This window comes from Rhinopithecus roxellana, chromosome 2 (genome assembly GCF_007565055.1).
Source record: "Rhinopithecus roxellana isolate Shanxi Qingling chromosome 2, ASM756505v1, whole genome shotgun sequence".
NCBI classification, from domain to species: domain Eukaryota; kingdom Metazoa; phylum Chordata; class Mammalia; order Primates; family Cercopithecidae; genus Rhinopithecus; species Rhinopithecus roxellana.
In genome coordinates this window covers 98,343,427-98,368,721 of record NC_044550.1, presented here as the reverse complement: position 1 = coordinate 98,368,721, position 25,295 = coordinate 98,343,427, and the positions used below count along the sequence as shown (strand labels likewise).

General features: G+C 36.1%; 1 protein-coding gene across 1 annotated transcript in view; it reads right to left on the bottom strand.

Moving 5' to 3' along the window:
• ANXA10 (annexin A10) overlaps positions 1–25,295 on the bottom strand; it is a 101,110-nt gene that overhangs the window by 10,711 nt on the left and 65,104 nt on the right. The window contains exons 4-6 of the mRNA XM_010384441.1: positions 18,204–18,317; positions 16,550–16,640; positions 15,512–15,591 (exon numbers count right to left, since the gene is read on the bottom strand). Of these exons, the coding sequence (XP_010382743.1) occupies positions 15,512–15,591; positions 16,550–16,640; positions 18,204–18,317 (285 nt within the window). The remainder of the gene's footprint in view (positions 1–15,511; positions 15,592–16,549; positions 16,641–18,203; positions 18,318–25,295) is intronic.

Here is a 25,295-nt window from a genome sequence, read left to right as displayed (position 1 = left end):
GCAGAGAAGGTCCATCTCTGACTTGCACAATAGGACTTGTACAACAACAAAATAGTAATGAAATTCAGACTTTGTGCAGTTAGAATATGTTGTAAATCTGTTTAACTCTCACTCCATTATCATTTAGAGAACAGACATGGTCCAATTGATCATTTCAAACAGGAGGGAAGGGGCACTAACCAATGCAGGGAACATTGATTCCTGAGGGTTATGAGGGCCAGTGGGGAGAAAGAGGTAGGGAGGCATGTTATCAGTCTAATGAACTGTTTCTTTTGGGTCCAGATATAGAGGGGAGGCTTTCTCACTCCAATTATGTTAAGAGAACACTGAAAGTACAGTAGTTTCTGCTTCTACCTTTTTTTTTTTTTTTTTTTTTTTTTTTTTGAGACAGGGCCTTACTCCATTGCACAGGTTAGAATGCAGTGGCACGATCATAGTTCACTGTAATCTCAACCTCCTGGACTCAAGCAATCCTCCTGCCTCAGCCTCCCGAGTAGCTTGGACCACAGGCATGTACCACCATGATTAGCTAATTTTTTTTCTCAGAAAGGGGATCTCGCCATATTGACAAGGTGGACTGGTCTTGAACTCCTGGCCTCAAGCGATTCTTCTGTGTCAGCCTCTCAAAATATTGGGGTGACAGGCATAAGCCACTGTGCCTAGCTCTATCATCTTTTAGGACACTGGAAATAGCCACAGTGTAGTGAACCCAGTGAGACAGCAAGATTGGGCACAGGGAGGTCTTGAACACAACTTCCTTGAATTAACCTCAATCCCTAAGTAGTATGAATGGAATCCCAAATTTCTTACATGTGGAGGAACTTGCAATCTAGCTGAGAACCTGTGGGGAAGCTTGCCAGATTGAGTTATTTATGACCATGGCAGGGACAGTGTTCCAGCAGTCAAGGGCTACAGGATAGACCACATTGACTTGAACTGTGTGGGAGACACAGCTAGACCTTTAGGGGAGTCTTCAGCTCCCGTGAGAGTAAAGGTGAGGCTAAATCATCCTGAAAGGTTACTCTGACCAAACTGGTCAGTTTGGCTCTGACCAAAGTGAGACAGAGAAAAGATCATAAGTTAAATCAGTGGCTTATCTTGGCAGCTAACACTGATAAATGCTCATATGCTGGTCATTGACACCTCATATGTTCTTGTCCAGAATTGCCAAGAATTGCTACTCCATAGTCAAGACCAGCAAAAATGTGGGCAATATCTTGATCTAAGGACACAGTGACCTTCCTGTTCCCAAGATATTTCATTAACCACACACACACATCTCTCTACCAATTGCCTTCTTAGAGAGAAAGGAGGAAGATGGCCAAAATCTGAGAGTCAAATACTTAACCCAATAAAAGTATGAATGAGATTGAACATGCACCCACATTCACTATTCGAAGTATTACAGAGATTAAATTTGCCACTTTAGATTAAATATTAGGGCTTTTTTTCTTGATAACAAAAAGCTAGAGGCATATGAGAAAGTGCAATTTATTCACAAAGAAATAAGAAAGCTACCATTTGTGAGTAAATTTGTAGCCCTGGAACATTTAATGTTTAATCATAACTCTAAAGTTGTATGTCCCCTAAAGGTAAACAACTGATGGGAAATAGGCATGAGTTTGTCAGTCACATTTCTTCTTCTTCGATTTCCTTTGCTTAAAATACCAAGAGACTAAGGCTGCACATATGCAATTCTTAATTTGAAATCTGTGTATTAAATTAAAGGAGTGAATAATGTTATTGAGTGGTAGGACTCTGGGTATTATTTTCAAATCACGGAAATGTTGAGGTGCAGGTACCCTAAAAGTTCCACCTCATATTTTGGAGACAAAAATTAGAGATATTAAGTGAATTGCCCAAGTTCTGATTGTTAGAGAAGAATGTTTATTAATAAATTTCAGTGGCATTTCTGACTCTGAGGTCTGGTTACTATACTCTCCCTTAGCCTAAATAACTTATTATTTTTACACAATATCCTCTGGCTCACTTTCAAATTCTCTTTTATGATTTTAATTTATACCAAGTAACAAACAATTGAAAATAATATGCTATATCTTCTGTGACAATATGCCATTTATTTAATAACATACATTTGTGGTAATTCTTAGTCTTCATCTTATTTAATCTATCAGTAGGGTTTGATATAATTGCCATTCTCTTCTTCTTGATATACTTTCATCACTTGGCTTCCAGGATCCTGCAATCTATTTTATTTTATTGGTTACTCCTCAGTCTTATGAACTGGTTTCTCTTCTTTTCAATCTCTTAATTTTGGAAGGTCCAGGTAGTCACTCTTTGATCATCTTTTTGTCTGTATTTACATTTCTTCTCTTGATAATGTTATCTACTCAGGTGGCTTTAAATTTCATCTATATTGTAATGATACCCATTTATCTTACCTATTTATTTATTTACATCTCTAGCAAAGATCTGTCATCTGAACTTCAGATATGTACATTCCAATTGCGAAGTCAGCATCTCCAGTTGATTTTCTAAACTACATATCAGGTTTAGCATGTTGAAAATCCATTGCCTTGACTCCCTGCATCTCAAACTCTTTCTATAGTCCCAGTCTTCCACACTGCACTTCATCCTTTCTGTTGCTCAGACTAAGAAACAGAGTCACATTTGATTCCGTTTTCTTTGGCCTTTTTATAGCCCACATCCAATTCCTCAGGAAATAATATAGACACTGCCTTCAAAATGACACAGCATTTTTTTCTGTGCATTTTGCCAGTTGGAGGCCTCCATGGCTGGCAATGCTCCTGCCTGGGCCTTGCTCACCCTGGGCTTGTGGCAGGAGGTACCCTGCCCATTCAGCCTGTTGGGCTGTGTTTGATATGCAACCTGGCCTGGATCCCATGGCCACTGTGACTGCACACTCAGCCCACAGAGTGAGGGAGTGTGTGAGTGAGTGAGCATGGGGTCCAGCTGGCTGCTCCAATCACTGGCACAGGTGTGGGCTCCATGTGGGGCTTGTGGCTGGACCAGGCATGTCACAAGTGACTTCAGCGTCCAGATGAAGGGGACATGGTGGTGCCTGAAAACTTAGAGATGCCTGGTAAATGGGGGTGTGTTAGCTATTTTAGTTCCACCATCCGCAGCCTGACTTAAGGGGGCATGTGGAGCCAAGCAGCTCCTTCTCCCCTTGCTTGGTGAGTGGAAAGGGAGTGCTACATTGCTGCAGCTCTATTCCTACTCGCTGTTTGGCAGGTCCCAAGTTCTTGCCCCACATCCAAGGAGAATGAGATTACACTGACAGCCAGTGGGTGAACAAGGCGAAGAGTCTTGTTGAGTGAAGAAACAGCTCTCAGCAGAAAAGGAGACCCAAGCTGGGCAGCCCCGTTACCCAAAGTCAGGTAGTTCCTCCCCCACCACCCAAAGGTGGACAGTACCCTGGTCTGGCTGAGTCCAGGGTTTTTATGGGCTCAGAACGGGGGCATATGTGCTGATTGGTTTGTTAGTATGTAAAAAAAGGCTAAAAAAAGGCACCACTCAAAGATGGGCACAACAGTGTCAAAAACCAATTAGGGAAGGGTAGGAATATGTAAAACAGGTGAAGGGTAGGGATCAACCAGAGGAAAGCACCTCACATGGGAAGAGTGGTTCCCAATCCGGTCTGTGGATTTATCTGAGACTTGTAGATGAGTTTTCGGCTTTAAACTGTGTTTGGTGTGAAGGTTGGGTTTCACCGCCCCTATCTGCCTAAAGATTTGTCTGTCTCCTGCTGCTATCTAAAATACATCCAGAAACTGGGAACTTACCACCACTGCCAATGCTCTCCTATGGGTCCAAGTTAATATTACAGGTAGCTTTACTGTTGAAGCAGCCTCCTTACAGGCTTCTGTTTCTACCTTTGTCTCCCTGTAGTCTTTTCTTAGTATAGCAGCTATTGTGAATATTTTAAAGCATAAGACCACATTCCTTCGCTAAAGACCCAGCAATGACTTACCTCATATCCATTTCACTCAAAGGAAAAGCCAAAGTCCTTAAAATGGCTTCAGGATTTGACATAATCTTACCACGTGCTACTTCTCTGAATTCACTTACTATTATAGTACGTTTCCTTTGCTTGCTCAGAGGCCACCAACTGGCCTTCTTGCTATCCCTCATACCCATTAGCTTTTTTTTACCTTACATTTTTCTCTAGCTATGCTCTTTACTTGGAACATCCTATCACATTGATTTATTTGTTAACTCATTCTTTTATCCATATTTTTGCTCAAATCTCATCTTCTCAATGAGGCCTACTCTGACCAACCTATATAATATGGCAGGAGGGGCACAGCGGCTCACGCCTATAATCCCAACAATTTGGGAGACTGAGGCGGGTGGACATCTTCAGGTCAGGAGTTCAAGACCAGCCTGGCCAACATGGTGAAGCCCCATCTCTACTAAAAATACAAAAATTAGCCAGGTGTGGTGGCAGGCACCTGTAATCCCAGCTACTTGGGAGGCTGAGGCAGGAGAATTGCTTGAACCCAGGGGGCAGAGGTTGCAGTGAGCCGAGATTGTGCCATTGCACTCCAGCCTGGGTGACAAGATCAAAACTCTGTCTCAAAAAAAAGAAAAAAAAATGGCAACCCATCCATTATGCTCAGCCCTACAATACCCTCTCCCTGTTACTCTGTTCTGCCATATCTTTCATCAACCTTCTAATATTTTATATAATATACCTATTTATTAAATTTATGTTTAATTGTCCATATTCTCTTGCTAGAATGTAAACATCTTAAGGGCTGGGATCTTTGTCTCTTCTGTTCACCAATAATTCCCAATTATCTAAAATCATGATTGGCACATGGTAGGCATTCAAGAAATGTTAGTTGGAAAAGTAAAGAAATAACTTTAGATAGCAGACTTCAAAGATGCATCAGTGGATGTGGGAAGATTTTCTGGATTATTGATATTTTCTTAGTGATCTTCAGCCTTTATAGCTAAGTAAGCTCTGCCCTTGCAAAGTTTGTGAGAAATATTTAAGAATTTTCTGCAACTTTACATATCTGAAATATTGTTTGGAAAGATCATTGTTTTGGACATTTAACCTGAAATGGTGCTTCTCTGTTTATTTTCCTATGCAGCTAATTGCCAAGAGCACTTTAAGCACACTGGTGGATTTAAACAACGTGAATAAGTAAGATTGTGATTTGGCTTTGACAAAGGCAGAGTCAAGCTGGCTTTGTCATGTAAAGGGCCTGAGATGGCCATGTGGTATATTTAATTGATGTAAATACCAGAAAATGGCATAAATGAGTACAGAATTTAGTTTAAGGGCATGATAAACATGGGAAGGGAAGAAATGAAAAGAAATAAGATGTGGGTGAAAATATTTGGAGGCGATAAATTGATTACAGATGATTATTGAAAGCTGTCGGCAATAACACTCCCAGAGGCCTCATTGTACGAGTTCAAGAAACTGTCAAAGGAGAATCCTTAAAGCCAAGGTAAGGAGTAAGTATCCAATTGGGTAGTTTCCATTCTCTCTCTTCCTGAAAACATTTATCATTTCCAGTGTGATTTGCACATATTGATTAATTAATCTCTAAGTGACTAATTTTTCATTATTTGACAGATAATTAGATCTTTCATAAATCTGTGTAATAAAAACATGCAGGAAGCATTGTGAGTCAGCTTAATAATTGGCATTAGTTTTCAAGAAGAATGTGTTCTAGCTCAGTTGTTTCCTTATTAGAAATCATCCTGTCAGGAAACACTTTATAGATAAAGCAAAAGATCTTCTCTTCTGGAAAATATGACAATGATTTTTAACACTAGCCATTTTATAAAATCCTAAGGCTCCTATGCTCCAATTACTCCAGTCTCTATTAATTCAAAAAACTGGGTGTGTCTGAATTTTAGTGACGTTAAAAATATGAAAACTGTGGGTCAGCTTTCCTTTGATTCTAAAAGTGAAGGTGCATAGGGAGGTAGAGGACTTGATTATAACAACCAAAGAATTAGAGAATATCTGTATTGGAAAGGAATTGAAAGAAGGACAAGCTCATATCCTTTAATTTACAGAGTAAAAACCTGAATCTCATAAAAGGTTAAGTGATAAATCCAAAGATACAAAACTGATGGGAGAGATTTGATTACACTGTGTCCCACAGTTATCCACTAGGAACTCACCAGCTCCAAATTTCACCTCCCTTCAGGAAGAAACTCCATTTATTTTTGTAAAATATCTAGACAGATTCCCTCTAAAATGGTGTACACCACAGACTATGATGAAGAGAAGTGATGGACTTTTACAATCCCATTATTCACTTTACATCTTTTCCAATGTTCTGAATTTACTGATCGAAATCCTAAGTCAGTGGTTTCAAACTGAGGAGCCATTAATGTAGAAATGAGAAGCCAATAGAAAATCTTCGAACTATTTAACAATCTAAGAGAAGTCATACATTTCACTAACAGTATAAATTATCATGGAACTTCTGATTTTCAAAGAGACTATTATTAAAAGAGATTATATTAAGTTTTTTAATAGTTTGTTACCTCTGTTTTCTATTATGAGTTAAATAATCTGTATGAAATGTGTATTATTGTATTTTTGTGTATTTTACATTTTAAGGAAAATGTACTGTGAAACTTTATAAGTATATATTGTTAAAGTAATAAAGTTAATTAATTTTATTAATTTTCCTTGGTTTCTTATAAAATGTAAGTCTTGATTCACCCACACTTTTTGGTATTATATGTTGAAAGGAAAATTTTACTATACTTAAAAGTTGTTCCAAGGTTAAATACTCATACATATATTTAATGTTCCAATTCTGGAAATCGAACTTAAGAAGTAACACTTTTGGTGGAGCCACAAACTGAAAAGAGTCTTGGGTCCTGAATCATGGTTTGGAGAAGAGCTTTATGCCTATTAGGAACCAAAAGCCTAAAACTCTAAGCTTAAAACACAAGCAATAAAATGGTGATTCTGTCCTGTCTGCAGTATACAGGATTAGCTTTTTCTGTTAAGATAAATCTGGGAAATAAAGTTGTGTGTGGAAGCAATAAAAATCTGAGCTATTCATACATGTAATTCATAGAAATTTATAGGTGCTATGTTTTTTGAAAATTTTAATGAAATATGTAAGAAAGAAAATCAAATTAAAAATTCAAGTTGATGTTATATTTAAAAAAGTAAGAGTTCATCCTATACATTCATAATCCAAATTAGGTAAAAACCAGTGATAAAATATTGTGTTATTTTAAAATATATGTATATCTATACAAATATTATATATACAAATACTCATACTCATGTACACACCCTATCATTAATAAAGCATATTGTTTAATTTTAGGAAAAAAATAACTACAATTGAGAATAAAATCGATTGCACTATTATATCCAAAAAATCACCATTCATTGATTATTTGTTCCCTTGTGATTTATTTTCCCTTGCGTTTCATTTTCGGAACTTGCGCTTTCCCCTGAAATACAAGAATGTTTGCTTTATAAAAATACACTGTGATCCTAATCCTTAGATGTCAGTTATTTTAGGTGGTTTATAGCTCAACCTTTAAGGAGGTGCAGAATGCTAAGAGGGTTTGAGTTTTGATCGTTGACATTTTACCAAATAGAAGTAGAATTGGAGTGGAACCAAATGGGGTTGGAGGTAGGAGCAATACAATTCAACAGCATAGGTATAGTGCATCTAGGCCTGATTTCATGTCAGCCCTTTCATTAAGTAGACCTGTAATGTCAGGCACACCACTTAACCTCTCTAAGCTTAAGTCTCCTCATCTCTAAGCAGAGGGGATATTGCCGGTTGGGTTTCCTGGGAAGCTGACCTTGAGACGGAGATCAGCATACAGCCTGTTAATGATGGAATGTTCTTGGGATCAACACCTATGGGAGGGAGGGAACACAGCAGGATCTGGCTGTGATGTAGTCCTAATGGAATTAAATGAAGTCCTTAGGAAAATAATTTTCTTTCTACTAAACAGCTTACTTTTTTTTTTGACAGAGTCTTGCTCTGTTACCCAGGCTGGAGTACAGTGGCCTGATTTCAGCTCACTGCAACCTCTACCTCCTGGGTTCAAGTAATTCTTCTGCCTCAGCCTCCCGAGTAGCTGGGAATACAGGCGCATACCACCAGGCCCAGCTAAGTTTTGTATTTTTAGTAGAAACGGAGTTTCACCATATTGGCTAGGCTGGTCTTGAACTCCTGAGTTCGTGATCTGCCCGCCTCGGCCTCCCAAAGTGCCGTGATTACAGACGTGAGCCAGTGTGCCCGGCCACGTTTTTCTTAAATGAATTGAAATACATTTGTAGGTAGATATTAAAGCAATAAAAACTTGTTTGATATTAGGATTTATAATGGTTTATAATGGAACTGTTGGCTTCACTCTGTTAGGTGTAATACCTGTGCCAAGAATCTCTGAGTGGAAACTGTTGCTTTAATTTATATTATTGTAGCAACATTATTGTAAAATTACCTTTTATTTTGAAAAAAAATTTTAATTAAAATTAATCTTATAAAATGCAAAAGTTAGAAAATATTCAATTGGCATCTTGTCAAGTGAGATTATTTTAAAATAGTAATTATTATTGCAAATGTATTTTTCTACAAATGACTTCAACTTCTGTTACAAATTAAAATGAGCTTATACCTACATTTTACCAGAAGCTTCAGTTTGTACTATGAAAAACCAAATTATCTTTTCTCCACTGACATGGATAAACCTGCAGATGAAAATCTTAGAATAGGATCATTTACTGAGGGTGGTGACATGGGAGTTTTATGAACTTTGCAGACAAATCACAGAAATCCAAATTCAACTAAGCCAAACCAAAACCAAACACAACAAAGCAAATTCTTGATATTAATTAAAATTTGATATAAAATTGAAATTTTTAATTGAAGGGTCAGTGAGTTTACTTGGTAATATGCCACATTTTCCAACTAATTCCTGTCAGCCCTTTCATTAAGTAGACCTGTAATAATGTCAGGACATCACTTAACCTCTCTAAGCTTAAGTCTCCTCATCTCTACACAGAGGGGACATTGCTAGTTGGGTTTCCTGGGAAGCTGCCTTTTAAATGGAGATCAACATACAGCCTGTTAATTATGGAATGTTCTTGGGATCAGCACCTATGGGAGAGAGGGAATAGAAACTGAATGATTTGAAAGACTCCAATCAGCCCAAATGACCAGTCTTTCTTCAATGTAGGACAGGTAATACTTAGCTTCCTCAGCAGTTTTTTATGGAAGACTGCTTTATTCCTAATGCAAAACTGACAATGGCTTGAGTGCATACATGTATGCACACACACAGACACACACATGCACACACAAAGGATAAAAAAGGATTAGAATTTGTATTGCTTAGCAATGAATGGCATTATTAGTTTAAATTATAAGTTTGTATTCCAGTCTGGCATATATATATACATATATATATATTTTTTTCATTCTTTAATTGAATATTTAATTGAAATTATATTTCAAATATAATTTACATGTTACAAAGTTTTAAATTATATTAAAACTTTTTTAATTACAATGAGCACACATTAAAGGAAATTACATCCCCTGGGTTTCAACATGTTAATCCACTCCAAATGAGGAAAATAGCAAAATAAATAATAAGAAAAAAAGGGAAAATAAGTATTAATTTAAACTTGCACACTGTCACTGATATTTTAGAGGAACAAGTTATCATTAAGAACCATTTTCTTTCTTTAACTATTTTCTGTATTCAGACTAGTTCTAGACAGGGTAGAAACAATTATTAACTTTAGCTTTTTGGCACGTAATGATATAACACTAACTTCAGAAATATAAAGTTATCGTTTTTACATATTTGTAGAATAGAAATTAGGAATATCTTCAAACATTTAAAAATTGGCAATTTTGTGGAAAATCAGCCTATGGTATGGGTTTATTTTCCTGATTGATTGGGGAATTTTCTGCACTTGTTTCCTGACTTGAATGTTTCCTTGTTTCTGTTCATTCTGTGACAGGAGCTAAGACACCAAGAATTCAATGTAGCAGCGCTCATTGCTAAAATGTGACTATTAAGAGATTCTGAGCAATAAAATAAAATTCTTCTTAATAGCCTTTTCCTGCCTAAATATATGTTCCTTTCCTTCCGGTGAATTTTCTCATAGTTTCTTGTACTCTTCAGCATATAGTAATAATACAGTATACTGTACTAATAATACTATATATGTACACATATAGTATTAGTAAATGTACATATATACTGCATTATTAGTACATAAATATACAGATATGTACATATATACATATCAATCAGGGTATGTCTGATTTGATCAATACAAACTCAAAGAGAAGAATGGGAGTATAGAAATTAAAGAAATGCTAAGAAGGAAAACTGGTTTTTATCTTGAACAAATCAAGTTCTCTTAAGTCACAAGTGAGGTACTCACTACAAATGAGTGGTAAATTATGTGCAATTTTAAAAACTTCCTGATCATCTCACATTCTGCTCAAAAATGTCCCCATGGCTCTTTCCTGGTTACAGGAACTCTTCTGTCTAGCATCTCTACCAGCTCTCTAATCAGAAAAACTTGCCCTATTCAACAAAAGTCCTCTGAGCCAGCAGATTCTCCAGCAGCACCTGTCTACTTATCCTGAACCACCCTTTCTTCCTCCCCTCATGTTTGCAAGTGATGCTAATTTTTCAGAATCCTGTTAAAGACACATCATATATGAAACCTTCTTCTTTTACTTTATCCAGCATTGAGTTTTATTCACTCAGATTTTCTGAACTGTTTATCCTTCTGTCCGTTTATTTCCAAAAAATATGAATTGCTTACCATGTATCATGTGCAGAGCTTAGTTATAAGTTACAAATTTGAATAAAGCTAGATTTTATGCGCAGAGAACTCAGTCTAACGGGAAAGATGGATATGCAAACAGATTCAATACCACATGGTAAGACTATAATAGAAATGTGTGTAAAAGGCTTGGAGGAGAGCAGTTCTCATAGAGTGGAAGAAGGCTTTGGAGAGTAAATTCTTTGAGAGGTCTGATGGGGAATTGTTAACTTCATTCCATACTAGCATTTTTGAAATTTGCTTTTGTTCTCTGTTGGAACAATTTTCTGTCTTACTCCATTCGTGTTGCTAGAAAGGAATTTCTGAGGCTGAGCAATTTATAAAGAAAATGAGTTTATTTGGGTCACAGCTCTGCAGGCTGTACAAGAAGCGTGGCTGCAGCATCTGCTAATGCTGAGGGTTTCAGGCTGTTTCCACTCATGACGGAAGGTGAAGGGGAGCTGGCATGTGCGGAGATCACATGGTGAGGATACAAAGCAAGAGCAAGAGGAGGAAAATGCCAGGTTCTCATTAAAAACTAGCTCTCCTGGGAACTGATAGGGTGAGAACTTGCTCATTACAATGAGAATCAGCATCTCGCTCTTCATGAGGGCTCCATCCTCATGACCCAAACACCTCTCGCTGGACTTCACCTTCAGCATTGGGGATCACATTTCAACATGAAGTGTGGGGACAGATGCATGCACACTCTAGCAGAAGAAAAACTATGTTATATAGATAAATGTTTAGCTTCATATTTTAAAACATACTTAATGGCAAAAACAAAACAGAAGGAATACAAAATTAAAATATAGCCTCATCGTTGGCCTTTTATTTGTCTCCTAGAAATGAATTATTAATGGTAGGATTAATTATATAGAAATATGATATATATGTAACATATTTCTATACATTTTATATAATAAAATGTTTTAATCTGATATATTCAGATTAAAATTGCATATTTTTGCTCTTTACAGTTTTTTGTTTCCTTTTTGATAATATAATAAACATCGCTCTAAAAGTGAGATTAAAAGTAGGAACAAGATTATTGGAAATGGTGGCACAGTAAAGACATGTTCAAAAACATAAAGCATGAATACAAATACAAAGACATTTTCCTTTTTGAAGTATATTGAAGAAGGAATGCAGTGCATTTTGTGTTTTTTTTTTTCCTTTGTTTATATATGCTTCCCTTTTAGAAATTCTATTTGGGCCTAATATAGTCATCATCAAAAGTTTTCTATTTATTGACAAATATGTCTTTACCATCTTCTGTTACCCATTTGTATTTCTTGGTTGCAATGTTCAATCCTCTTTCACAGCTTTGAAATACACTGATTGGCAAGGCGTGGTGGCTCACGCCTGTAATCCCAGCACTTTGGGAGGCTGAGGCGGGAGGATCAAGAGGTCAAGAGACTGAGACCATCCTGGCCAACATGGTGAAATCGCATCTCTACTAAAAATAAAAAAATTAGCTGGGCTTGGTGGCATGTGCCTGTAATCCCAGCTACTCGGGAGGCTGAGGTAGGAGAATCACTTGAACCCGGGAGGCGGAGGTTGCAGTGAGCCGAGATCTCACCATTGCACTGCAGCCTGGGCGACAAGAGCAAAATTCCATCTCAAAAAAAAAAAAGAAGTAGAAATACACTAACTACAGATTGTAAAACTCGTTTCAACTTCCTTGAAGACAGATAACTTCACTACCTTTGATATTAAGTAGGCCTACTTGAGTGAGGGTTTAGCCAATGATACTTGATTAAAAATGGGTATGCATTACAACAAGGCTCATAAACACTTCCAGGAAGAAACCTCTATTCTCTTTCTGCTTCCCTGGGTTAAAGACAGACATGATAAACTTAAAAGCCAGTAGTAACGGTGGAAAGGGACCAAGTCTCTGGATCACTTCTTGGAAGGGAAATGCACTCTGATCGGTAGCACCTGTTCTGGTCTTCCTGTGAGCTTGAGAAATGGCATTTACTTTATGCTTTTAGTCATCTATTACAAGAAAGAGATGAGCTCAGTAAGTAACTGGCTAGTTTGCAAGCAGACACACAAGGGAGAAGAGAGAAAGTTTAGAAATTTGGTGCCTTGAAGAGTTAGAAAGAGAAACCACTTACTGATTCCAAGCAATGTAAGCTGAGACTTGAAGAGGTTTTGAAAAGTAAGGGTCTTTTATGGCCCAGCCCTCTAGTAATACCTGGCCAGTTTTACTTTCTGAGAGATCCTTCAAGGAAATGTTTTTGAGTCGTGAAAATAAAAAAGGCATAAATGAGGGAGCAGGGATGCAAAGTCATACTGCAGAAATATATCTAGGAAAAATCTTTGCATGTGGTTAAGTGGTAAATGGACCCAACCAAAAGCAAGTAGATCACAACTCTTCTAAGTTTTTAAGAGAGCCTCATTTTCAAAGACATTACAAACCCAGATTAAAGAAACGTTGATAACGTATGCTATAAACAAAATGTGAGGACTCTAAATTTGCCAGAGTTGAGCTGCTATGAAAGTGGTACAACCTTCAAGGATATAGAGAGGCTTCTCGACTTATGATGGAGTTACATCCTCATAAATCCATTGTAAATTAAAATATCCCAAGTCAAAAATGCATTTAATACACCTAACCTATTGAACATCATAGCTTAGCCTAGCCTACCTTAAATGTGCTCAGAACACTTGCAGCAGCCTACAGTTGGGCAAAATCATCTAACATAAAGCCTGTTTTACAATAAAGTGTGTTACATATCTCACATAATTTATGGAATATCAACTATTATGTGAAAATTGCAGTAGTTTTGCACCATAAAGTAGAAAGGTACCATGAAGTAGATAAGTCAGACCATAAAAATTCAGGGACTGAGGACTGTCTGTTCTCCAAAGCACCTCTTCAGATAAAGCCAAGCAGGATAAAGGACAGAGTTTATCAATAGTAGCCACAGAAAAGTTTAGATTAAAAACAAATCTAAGAATTCATGGAGACAATTGACACTGGAGTGGTTCAGAGAAAAGGAAGAAAGAATAGACAATGATCTATCTTGTATTTTCATCTGGTGATTGTAACTCCTCACCTAAGAGTGTGGGGCTCTGGGTTCCTGAAGGCTTTAGGCAGGATTCTCACTCTAGTCGCCTCCACCTGGATTACAGAACTTTCTCTCTCCTAGGTCCTACTCTTCCAGCTTTGTTCCCACTAAAAAGGCTTTCATGTATTCTTCTCTAATTTCATGTTCCCATGTACGAAATTCTATCGACTTCTTGGTTTTAGTGAAATTCTTTGGTGTCTACTAATTCTTTGCTAACTACTATGCCTTTGATGTGTAAAGGAAAGGTTTGGGGGTTTAGAAACTCTTGTTTCATTTCAAACACACACACATGCACACACACACACACACACACACACACACACACACACACACACACACGAAACGCAAAACCAAACAAAAATTCCAGCTTTTAAGACATTTTCCTCAACTGTGGCCTTTGAGATTCTCTTTTAGAAATTAAGAGCTGAGCACTGACTCTCTCTCTCTCTGCATTCCTGGGTGCCTTTGTTAAAATAGGATAGCAGGTATATTGGAGAACATGTATAAAACAGGAGATAATTATGTCTTTACAAATATTGTTTGTATTACAATGCTAATATGTGGAATATTTTCAAGAAATAGTCGATACATGGAAATATATATCATTTAGTCAGTACAAAAACATAAATGATAAAATCTATTTTTAACTTAAAGTAATGTTTCTTTTTGGTAATGTATAATACCATAGAATTTTTATAGGCTGCATTGAAGATCATATGCTGGCTTTTAGAGTCTCTATCATTCAATCAAATTCTGGATTTCTACTTATTAGCTCTTTAGACAATCATAGAGCTCGAACTTTATACTTTTTGATTATTCTTTTCTGAAGTACTTATGAGAATATTTGTATTATAGTGTTTTGTTATTAAATGAGAACATTGTTTCTCTCCTCACACAGTACTAGGCACATTGTAGGAGCTCAGAAATGTTAGTGTGCCCTAAACTCATGTAGCAGTTTTAAAAAGTAAATTATTTCTAAGGCTGGGCATGGTGGCTCATGCCTGTAAACCTTGGGAGGCTAAGGCAGGCAGATCACCTGAAGTCAGGAGTTCGAGACCAGCCTTGCCAACACGGCGAAACCCCATCTCTACTAAAAATACAAAAATTAGCTGGGTGTGGTGGCACATGCCTGGACTCCCAGCTATGTGGGAGGCTGAGGCAGGAGAATCACTTGAACTCAGGAGGCGGAGGTTGCAGCAAGCTGAGATCACGCCACTGCACTCCAGCCTGAGTGACAGAGCAAGACTGTCTCAAAAAAGAAAGAAAGAAAGACATTATTTCTAATTAGAATTATTAATTTTAACTGTAATATTTTTAATCTTTTAATTTTCTCGGAATATATAATTAATTATACATATGTTATACATACATGTATATTTATAATGTCTTTAGAATATATTTTTAATTTTTTGAAAATAGAGCTGATGCATTATCCATACTTGTCTTTAACAACTTAAATTTCTAGTTGAGTACTTTGAACATGAATTCAGTAAATGTTACTACACAGAATTTACTGTTGAACTGTAATATACTGGAGTTTTCTGTTCTTTTTTTTTTTTTTTTTTTTTTTTTTTTTTTTTTTTGCAATGACATATACCTATTTTCTTAGAGAGTGCAAAGTGGTGTAAATTTTGGAATGCCATACCTGGACCAAGTTCATAAGAGTATCTCTGAAGTGTCCCGAGGTCTCTGAATAAATGTCCTCTTGGAGGTTATTGCTGTATTCTGCATAAGGAAACACATTAAAGGTATGATTTATTATAGAACTATATATCAATGTGTTTTGAATAAGTTAATGTTATTTCCCAGTTGTGAGTACAAAGTCCAGGAAATGTAGTCCACCTGTTGACATTTCTTTGTTAATGAACTATCTGCCAAAGAATTCTGTCACCTAATGGTAACATCAGCATAGGACTGTTTTTTAAAAATCTTTATTCCAAAATTGAAAAACAGGATTGAGAGTCATTTCACATTCTCTGATTCTCAAAATACAGTATTATGCATTCTATTTCCATAGACTGCTGCCCAGCCCAATACTTTTTCTAAGTGCTTCATCTCATTTTAACATTTTAGTGAAAGTTGTGACTTCATTCCCTTCAGAAAAGTCTTGTTTTTGTTTGAATGCAATAGAGATGACTGTCCGCAACATTTTCTTGACACACAATGTCACATAGTACATAATGCAATAGAACTTAAGGCATTATATCTTTGTGAAAGTGAAAAGAGTTACACTTTCTACTTTTGAAACGTATAAAAATCTGATTTTGCGGTAGATTACAGGAATGTGAAATTTATGTAAAGCGAAGCAGATGTATTTGTAGAATTCACTGAGCCATTATTGTACTTTATTTTTTCTATATGCTGGGTCTTTCCTGGGTAAGAGATGAAATACCCCCTGAATTCAAGTGTGGGGCACTTTCCTGTCTTAATGAAAACATTCACCTTATAGAGATTTGTAATTATTTTCCTGGAAAATTTGCTTAGCTTGATTGTCTAGGGAACTGTTTCATTTTTAGTGCACTAATAATCAATTTTACCTAATGAGTTAATTGGTCCTCAGTGAATCCTATGTTAAATATAAGAATGTCTTAGATAATTCTTCAAAATACAGAAACTGGAATATTCAACGTGTTACAAAGTTCATATATGTGTAAAATACATTCACATATGTGTATTTCCTTACGCAAGCAGTAGGCTTCTCGCATCTGGAAAAGTTCTCCATTTGTTCTTGAAGCTAGTATTTCAATGAGGCAGTTCTCATCAGTGCCTACTCCCTAGAGAAAGGAAGAAAAGAGATAAATGTAAGGATATTCTTATTGGGAGTAATAGCGCACCTTTTGTACAAGAAAGGGATATAGCATTTCCAGTGTTTTGAGAGGTGGCAGGGGAAAGGAAGTGTGTTTAGGATGAAGGCAGGCACAATCTTAGTTCCAACTTTGCCATTTACTACCTATTTCATCCTGAAGAATTAATATTATCTGAAGGAAACTCTGTTTCTTCATTTAGAATGAAACAGTATGAGCATTTCTAAACAATGCAGAGGAAGACATGTTCAAGCAAGGCTCATGGCACTGAGCATTTCCATTTGCTCTTGAAATGATATTTGATATTCCATTTGCTGCTGCAATATTAATTCTTTAGCAGGCTGACATTAGCATACAGGTTTTCTAATTTGCCAAGAATATTTTAAGGACCTGTGGCTGCCTCTCTAGATGTGGAATTTTGTACAATTTGCGTAAATATTTGGAAGGATGCTTTCTGTGGTCTCTTGCAGACATATGCATATATTGGTCTGTGAAAGTGATCTAAAGACAACACACCTTTTTTAGGAAAACCTCAGAAATCCTTAGCATTCTATGAAATATTGATAAAATACACTTGTTTAATCAAACAGCAACATATAACTTTATTTTTAAAATAATTTTTAGACACGTAATTTTGCAAGAGGGAGGAATTGACATGCAACGTTTGTTAAAAGTGATTAGTTAAAATTCATATACTTTTTGTGCAATGCCTATTTGGATCAGTAAATATGATGGCCAAAATCCATGTCCTTTAATTTTTTCCTGTTGCCTCTTTTCTGTCACACATTGTTCACAGATTGTGGTAATCTGGTCATTGGCAAGCATCGCACTGGAATGATTTCAACGGTTCTGCAGGTGTTTAATATCTGCATTTGGAAAGAAGTAAAGCCAAGGCCCTCTTTGTTCCCTGTCCCTAGCCAACAAAATCTGTAACAAATCCACAGTCAACTTACTTCATGGAATTGACTTTCCTCTAAGAAACACGGATTCTAATTCTTCCGAAATAAAATTTTTATACATTTGAGAAAAAAAAAAAAAAAAAAAAAACTGTTTCTATAAAGAATGAACTTCAGGTCATAAAAAGAAAATATAAAGACATCATCTATATATTGTCCCGGATTCAATATCTTCTTTTGACTTAATCAAACTTTTACTAATAATGTAACAAGAGTCACATCATTTTTAATACATTCTCCTCAATATAGGAATACATACTCAGGGACCAATCTGAATAGCCCCGGAGGCTTGTTCCCTTTTCCTTGTTGGAGGTCAGCATTGGGGCTGGTTCAGTAAGTTTGTGACTCTGTACAACAAAAGAACAGGCTGATCCCAGCCACTGAGCCTGGGAGGCTCCAGCTTCCTAACAAGGCCACTTCCCTTGACCACAACATTTCCATTGTTACATTGTTGCTTAGATATTCCCTCCCCTCTCCTTGATCATATAAGTATGTAGGAGCATCACAGGGCAGTTTCCCCTCAATTGAAATACTGGCCTGTACTTGTTACAGGCATATTTTTGGATCAGATCACTACCTTCATGGCATGCCAGAGCTCATGAGCATCATACAGTGGTGGTGGGTACATGAGGCCAACCATCACATCTTTGAAGTGATCTGAAAGCTGCTCCTTCAGATCCCCAATCAGGTCCTGTGGGGGAAAAAGTACATATTTTTATTGTATGTTACCAATAAAAATGAGATATGAGAAATGAGATAATTGCAAAAAATCTGTTAATATTTTCTTTTCCATGTCATTTCATAATAACAGAATAACAAGTCCGATTCTCATGTATATGTATGCATTACATGAGATGATGAACTTGAAAATTATTGATTTAATCTCACCCCTGCATGACATAGCTTATGCACATTGTAGTCATTTGAACATAGAATCATTTTCTTTTTCCAGCCCCAAACTGCAACTCCTCTTTTTATCTCATTATGAAAATATGTAAAAGTTAAACTTAAAAACATTTAATTGGGGTCTTTAGTTTTCTTGTGGAATTACTGAAACATTAGTCCTTAAAGAAAATATGCACTTTATTTTATTTTATCATTGCAACGGTCTCTTTGAGCAGAAGTCCCTGGTTATACTAATGCCAAACAGCTTATGTAAATTCATTAAGTAGTCTTAGAACTTTCCTCAAATAACAAGCAATATAATTTTAAATACTGAAAGTCAAACACTTAAAGAGAAATACATGCATGCTAAATGCTTGTGCTATGAAAACTGACAAAAATATTTTGCATTTTATTTTAAAAGTGTAAAGCAGATTTTAAAAATACATATGGTCCTCCTATACACCAACAACAGGCAAGCCAAGAGCCAAATCATGAATGAACTCCAATTCAAAATTGCTACAAAAGGAGTAAAATACCTAGGAATACAGCTAACAAAGGAATTGGAAGATCTCTTCAAGGAGAGCTACAAACCACTGCTCAAAGAAATCAGAGATGACACAAACACATGGAAGAACATTCCATGTTCATGGATAGGAAGAATCAATATCATGAAAATGGCCATACTGTTCGAAATAATTTATAGATTCAATGCTATCCCCATTAAACTCGCATTAACATTCTTCACAGAATTAGAAAAAACAACTATTTTAAAATTCATATGGGACCAAAAAAAGAGTCTGAATAGCCAAGTCAATCCTAAGCAAAAAGAACAAAGCTGGAGGCATCACACTACCCAACTTCAAACTATAATACAAGGCTACAGTAATCAAAACAGCATGGTACTGGTATAAGAACAGACACACAGACCAATGGAACAGAAGAGAAAACTTAGAAATAAGACCACACACCTACAACCATCTGATCTTTGACAAACATGACAAAAATAAGCAATGGGGAAAATATTCTCTATTTAATAAATGGTGCTGGGAGAACTGTCTAGCTATATGCAGAAAACTGAAACTGGACACCTTCCTTATGTCGTATACAAAAATTAACTCAGGATGAATTAAAGACTTAAATGTAAAACCCAAAACTATAAAAAACCTAGAAAAAAATCTAGGCAATACCATTGAGGACATAGGCACAGGCAAATATTTCATGATGAAAGCTCCAAAATCAATTGCAACGAAAGCAAAAATTGACAAATGGAATCTAATTAAACTAAAGAGCTTCTGCACAGCAAAAGAAACTATCATCAGAGTGAACAGACAGCCTACAGAATGGGAGAAAGTTTTTGTAATCTATCCATCTGACAAAGGTCTAATAACCAGAGTGAGTCTGCAAAGAACTTAAGCAAATTTACAAGAAACAAACAACCCCATTAAAAAGTGGGCAAAAGACATAAACAGACACTTCTCAAAAGAAGACAGACATGCACCCAACAAACACATGGAAAGAAGCTCAACATCACTGATTATTAGAGAAATACAAATCAAAACCACAGTGAGATATCATCCCACCCCAGTCAGAATGGTGATTACTAAAAAGTCAAGAAACAACAGATGTTGATGAGGTTGTGGAGAAAAAGGAACACTTTTAAACTCTTTCTGGGCATGTAAATCAGTTCAACCATTGTGGAAGACAGTGTGGCGATTCCTCAAAGACCTAGAGGCAGAAATACTATTTGACCCAGCAATCCCATTACTGGGTATATGCCCAAAGGAATAAAAACCATTATATTAATATTATAAAGATACATGTATGCATATGTTCATTGCAGCACTATTCACAATAGTAAAAATATATAATCAGCCTAAATGCCCATCAATCATAGACTGGATAAAGAAAATGTGGTAAATATCTGCCATGGAATACTATGCAGCCATTAAAAAGGCATGAGATTATGTCCTTTGCAGGGACATGGATTGTTGGAAGCCAGTATCCTCTGCAAAGTAACACAGGAACAGAAAACCAAACACTGCGTGTTCTCACTTATAAGGAGGAGCTGAATGATGAGAACACATGGACGCATGGATGGGAACAACATACACTGGGGCCTGTCAGGAGCAGGGGTAAGGTGGGAAAGAGAGCATCAGGAAGAATAGCTAATGGATGCTGGGCTTAATATCTAGGTTATAGGTTGACAGGTGCAACAAACCATAGTGGCATATGTTTACCTATGAAATAAACCTGCACATCCTGCACATGTATCCCTGAATTAAAATAACATTTGAGGGAAAAAAAATATATATATATGCTCAATTTATTTTCTGTAGGGTTACCAAGAAATCTGAATGATGTTTAAAATAATCTCTCACTCAAGTGTGTAAAGCATATTCAGTTTTACTTAAAATCATGCAATACTTTAGTTCTGAGGTGGTTCAATACTGGAATTCAAGTAAAAGATTCCACATTGAAATAACAACAAAATAGTCCTAATTTTCATTTTATTTGGCATAATCCAACAACACCTTTCATATACTGTGGATTTTCTTTTTTAGTAGATAAAAGCATTATAAGAAGACAGAAAATATGAAGTACCAATATTGGAAGTGTAAGAGTTGTGTGTATGTATACTATAGACACTAAGGGTTAAGATGAAAACATTATAAACAAATTTATGCCACTGTATTTTAAAATTTAGTTGAAATGGACAAATTCCATGACAAATACAAATTACCAAAATAGGCTGAAGCATAAAAAGAAAATTTAGATTGCCCAATGTTAATTAAATAAATTGAATTTGTAGCTAATGCTCCCTCCTATCCCTAGACCCAGGTGGAATCACTAATGTAATCTATCAAGCCCTTATGGAAGGAGAAGAGTAAATCCTACACAAAATCTTGAAGAAATTAGTGGATGATAGATTTCTCAATTTACTTTATCTGGCCAGCATTGCCATAATACAAAAATTAAAATAAAAACTTCATAAGAAAGTTGCAGACTGATATCCCTTATAAACCTAGACACAAACATATGTATTCAAATATTTATAAAGCACATCTAGTAATACATAAAAAGAATGACACCTAATGAGCAAGTAGCGTTTATCCCAGGAATGCAAGGTTGGTTTGCATTTGAATATTAATCAATGTAAATTTCCATTTTAGCAGTATAAGGAGAAAAGGTATATGATGATATCAATAGAAGTAGTGTGTTAGTCCACTTTGTGTTGCCATAAAGAAAAACCTGTGGCTGGGTAATTTACAAAGAGGTTTAATTTTCTCATGGTTCTGCAAGCTGTACAAGAAGCAGGGCAACAGTATCTGCTTCTGGGGAGGCCTCAAGAAGCTTACAATCATGGCAGAAGGCAAAGGGGGAGCAAGAGCTGGAGGGAGGAGCTGCCAGGCTCTTTAAGGAGAATTCATTACTGATGGAAAGAGCTCTTCATGAGGAATCCACTGCCATGACCCAAACACCTCCCTTGGGGCCCACCTCCAGCAGTGGAGGTCACATTTCAACATGAGATTTGGAGAGGACACATATCTAAACTGTAGCAAAAGCATTTGAGAATGTTTAGCACACAACCATAAAAAAAATTCTTAGCAAAGAAAGAAGGAATCTTTCTCAAACTGATAAAGGACATTTCCAAAATTTCTACAGGGAAGAGGATACCAGTGAAAAACTAAATGCTTATCCTCTAAGATTGAGAACAAGGCAAAGAAGTCTGCTCTTACTGATATATTCTATTTGAATTTGTACTAGAGCTATATACTTAAAAAGAAAAGCCAAAACTCTAAATCTTCTAGAAGAAAGTATAGGAACAAATCTTTGCAACTTGGTGTAGACAAAAAAATCTTACGTGATACATAAAAGAATAAACAATATATGAAACAATGATGAATTTAACTTCTTTGAAATAAAAATCTTAAATTTTTGAAAGGAACTTTTAAGAAAGTAAAAGCAAACCACAGTTGTCACTTCACATATTTGACAAAAGACTTGTGCCCAGAAGATATAAGAATCTCTTAAAACCCAAAAAGACATTCTGATGAAAACATGGACAAGACCTTTCAACTAGAACTTCACCAAATAAAACATTCAAATTGGGAATAAGCCTGTGGAATGTTTAAATGTTTTCATGCTTAAAAGATTAGTCATTAGACTAATGGAAATTAAAACCATCATGAGATACCACCACATATTCTCTAGAGTGGCTACAGTTAAAAGACTGATATTACCAGGTGTTGGTAAGGATGTGGATCATTTGGAACTGTCATCACTGATGAGAATGTAATATATTGCAACCACCTTAGCAAACTCTTTTGTAGTTTCTCATGAGTTTAAACATATATTTAAAAACAATCCATCAAATCCACTCCTCAGTATTAACCAACAAAAACAAACATTGATAAACCCAAAGAACATGAATATTTATAGCACATTTATTCATAATAACCTCAAATTGAAAAGGAATGTCCATCAACAGGTGAATGAATAAACAAATATTGGTATATATATGGCCTAGAAAAATACTCAGCAATAAAAGTACACACATAGCTTCACAAGTGAATCTTAAAAACATTATTCTGAGAAAATGAATCTAGACACAAAAGAGCACATGACATGATTATATTTATATTAAATTCTAGAAATAGCAAAATTTCATCTGTAAAGACAAGTAGAAAGCAGATCAGTGGTTTCTTTCAGCAGGAGGATGTCAGGAGATGGGCTGCAAAGGAACAGGCACAAAGTCTGGAGGTATTAGAAATGCTCTATACTGGCCAGGCACAGTTGCTCATGCCTGTAATCTCAGCACTTTGGGAGGCTGAGACAGGTGGATCATGAGGTCAGGAGTTCAAGACCAGCCTGGTCAAGATGCTGAAACCCCATCTCTACTACAAATACAAAAATTAGCCTGGCGTGGTGGCAGGTGCCTGTAATCCCAGCTACTTGGGAGGCTGAGGCAGGAGAATCGCTTGAACTCAGGCAGCAGAGGTTGCAGTGAGCCAAGATTGCACCACTGTACTCCAGCCTGGGTGACAGAGAAAGACACCGTCTTAAAAAAAAAAAAAAAGAAAGAAAGAAAGAGAAATGCTCTATACCTTGATTGTGCTGTGTTCAAACTGCATCAACATAAATGAATTTTATTTTATAGAAATTGTATTCAATATTCTGAATTTTTAATTTTAAAATGTTATTTTGGCATTTATAATTTTTTTTAATCTTCAGTTTATTCACTTCTTTCAAATTTATATGCCATACCACTTGATCACTGGTTTCAAGTTATTTATCAGGTAATTTAGTAGTTTTAGCATTTTTTCCACACTAGTGTACCTTAGAAAAAATATGAACTTCATCATTAATATTGGTGCCCTAGAGGAATGATTCTTTAATAGGACTGGGGATAGAGGTGACATGAGAATCCTAGGTAAGGGGAAGAGTTTGTAAAAATTATTCAAAATTAATAGAGTCTCCTGTTTGGAGGCCAGGTGTTTTTCCCTTTACTCCAGCTAAACATCACCAGGATGGATAAAAATGAGAAATATATACTTAAAAGCAAGGTGGTCACCTACTATATATAAACTAAGGGCTAACTTGAGAGAGACCCTTAAGGGCAAGGCAACTTACAGAATTGTATGAATGTATAAATGAGAGATATTATTCATAAAATGAAGGTTCATGGAAAGCCTAGTTGTGAGGTAAGCCTTGAACGATGAAGTGGGATTTGGTCAGGCAAAGGCATAGGAGATACCAACAATAAATAATGTTTCACTACAGAGAAAGTACTGTTCTGGGTAGAGTAAAACATGCATGTGAAGTATACAGCTAGCTTCCAATAAATGTTGGGTTGATTTGAAATCTGAATATTTCAAAAGAGACTTTGGATGTCCTTGTAGTGCAAAGGGTATATCCTGAGGCCCTAATAATGGAAAGTTGAGTAGGCCAGGCAGAAGATTGTGATGATTATCATAACAACCAGCATTTACTGAATACTTAATATATGCCAGACAGTATTCTGAATATTAGAATAACTGTAATAATTTATTACAACAACACTGTGAGTTAGGAACTGTATTCATTCCACTATGTAGACAAGAAAATCAGGCACACAAAGGTGACCTAGCTAGCACCATAGGATGCCACTAATTGCATGCCACCAAAGTGATGAACATAGCAAATAGGTGGTACCTGTGGCATGCTTTAGGCATTCTTTAATAAATCTGGTGGCAGTGCATTGAAGGTTTGAATGCAAGTGGATCAATTCAATATACTTTTATCTCTACAGGATAGTGGCACTTGACAGTTGATAGAAAGGTAGAAACATTAAAATGATCATCGCTTCCATGAACCTTCTTCTATCCCTAAGTGAAGTTGATTATTTCTTCGTCACCACTGCTTTATCTTTGCATTTATTATATTTCAGTGACCACATTATATGATAAATATATGTGCATATTTCCCCTAAAAGTCTATCAGGACATGGACTTTCTCACAAATTCTTCAAAATTCAGCATCTAGCTCTAGCAAAGTACTGAGTGCACAAAATATGTAGAGTACAGTGTATAAATAATACATCAATGAATGTATAAGCAAATGAAAGAATAATGGATGAATGTGGATAAAGAAAAACTTGGTAAAGGATAAAAAAGGCAATGTTCAAGCTGAAGATGATGCAAACATTGCAAAAGTTTGTTATTTAACCTTTAGTCACATTTCTTTGATCACTACTCCCACCCCACACATGTATCACAACATATTTCTTCCCTTTACATATTATATT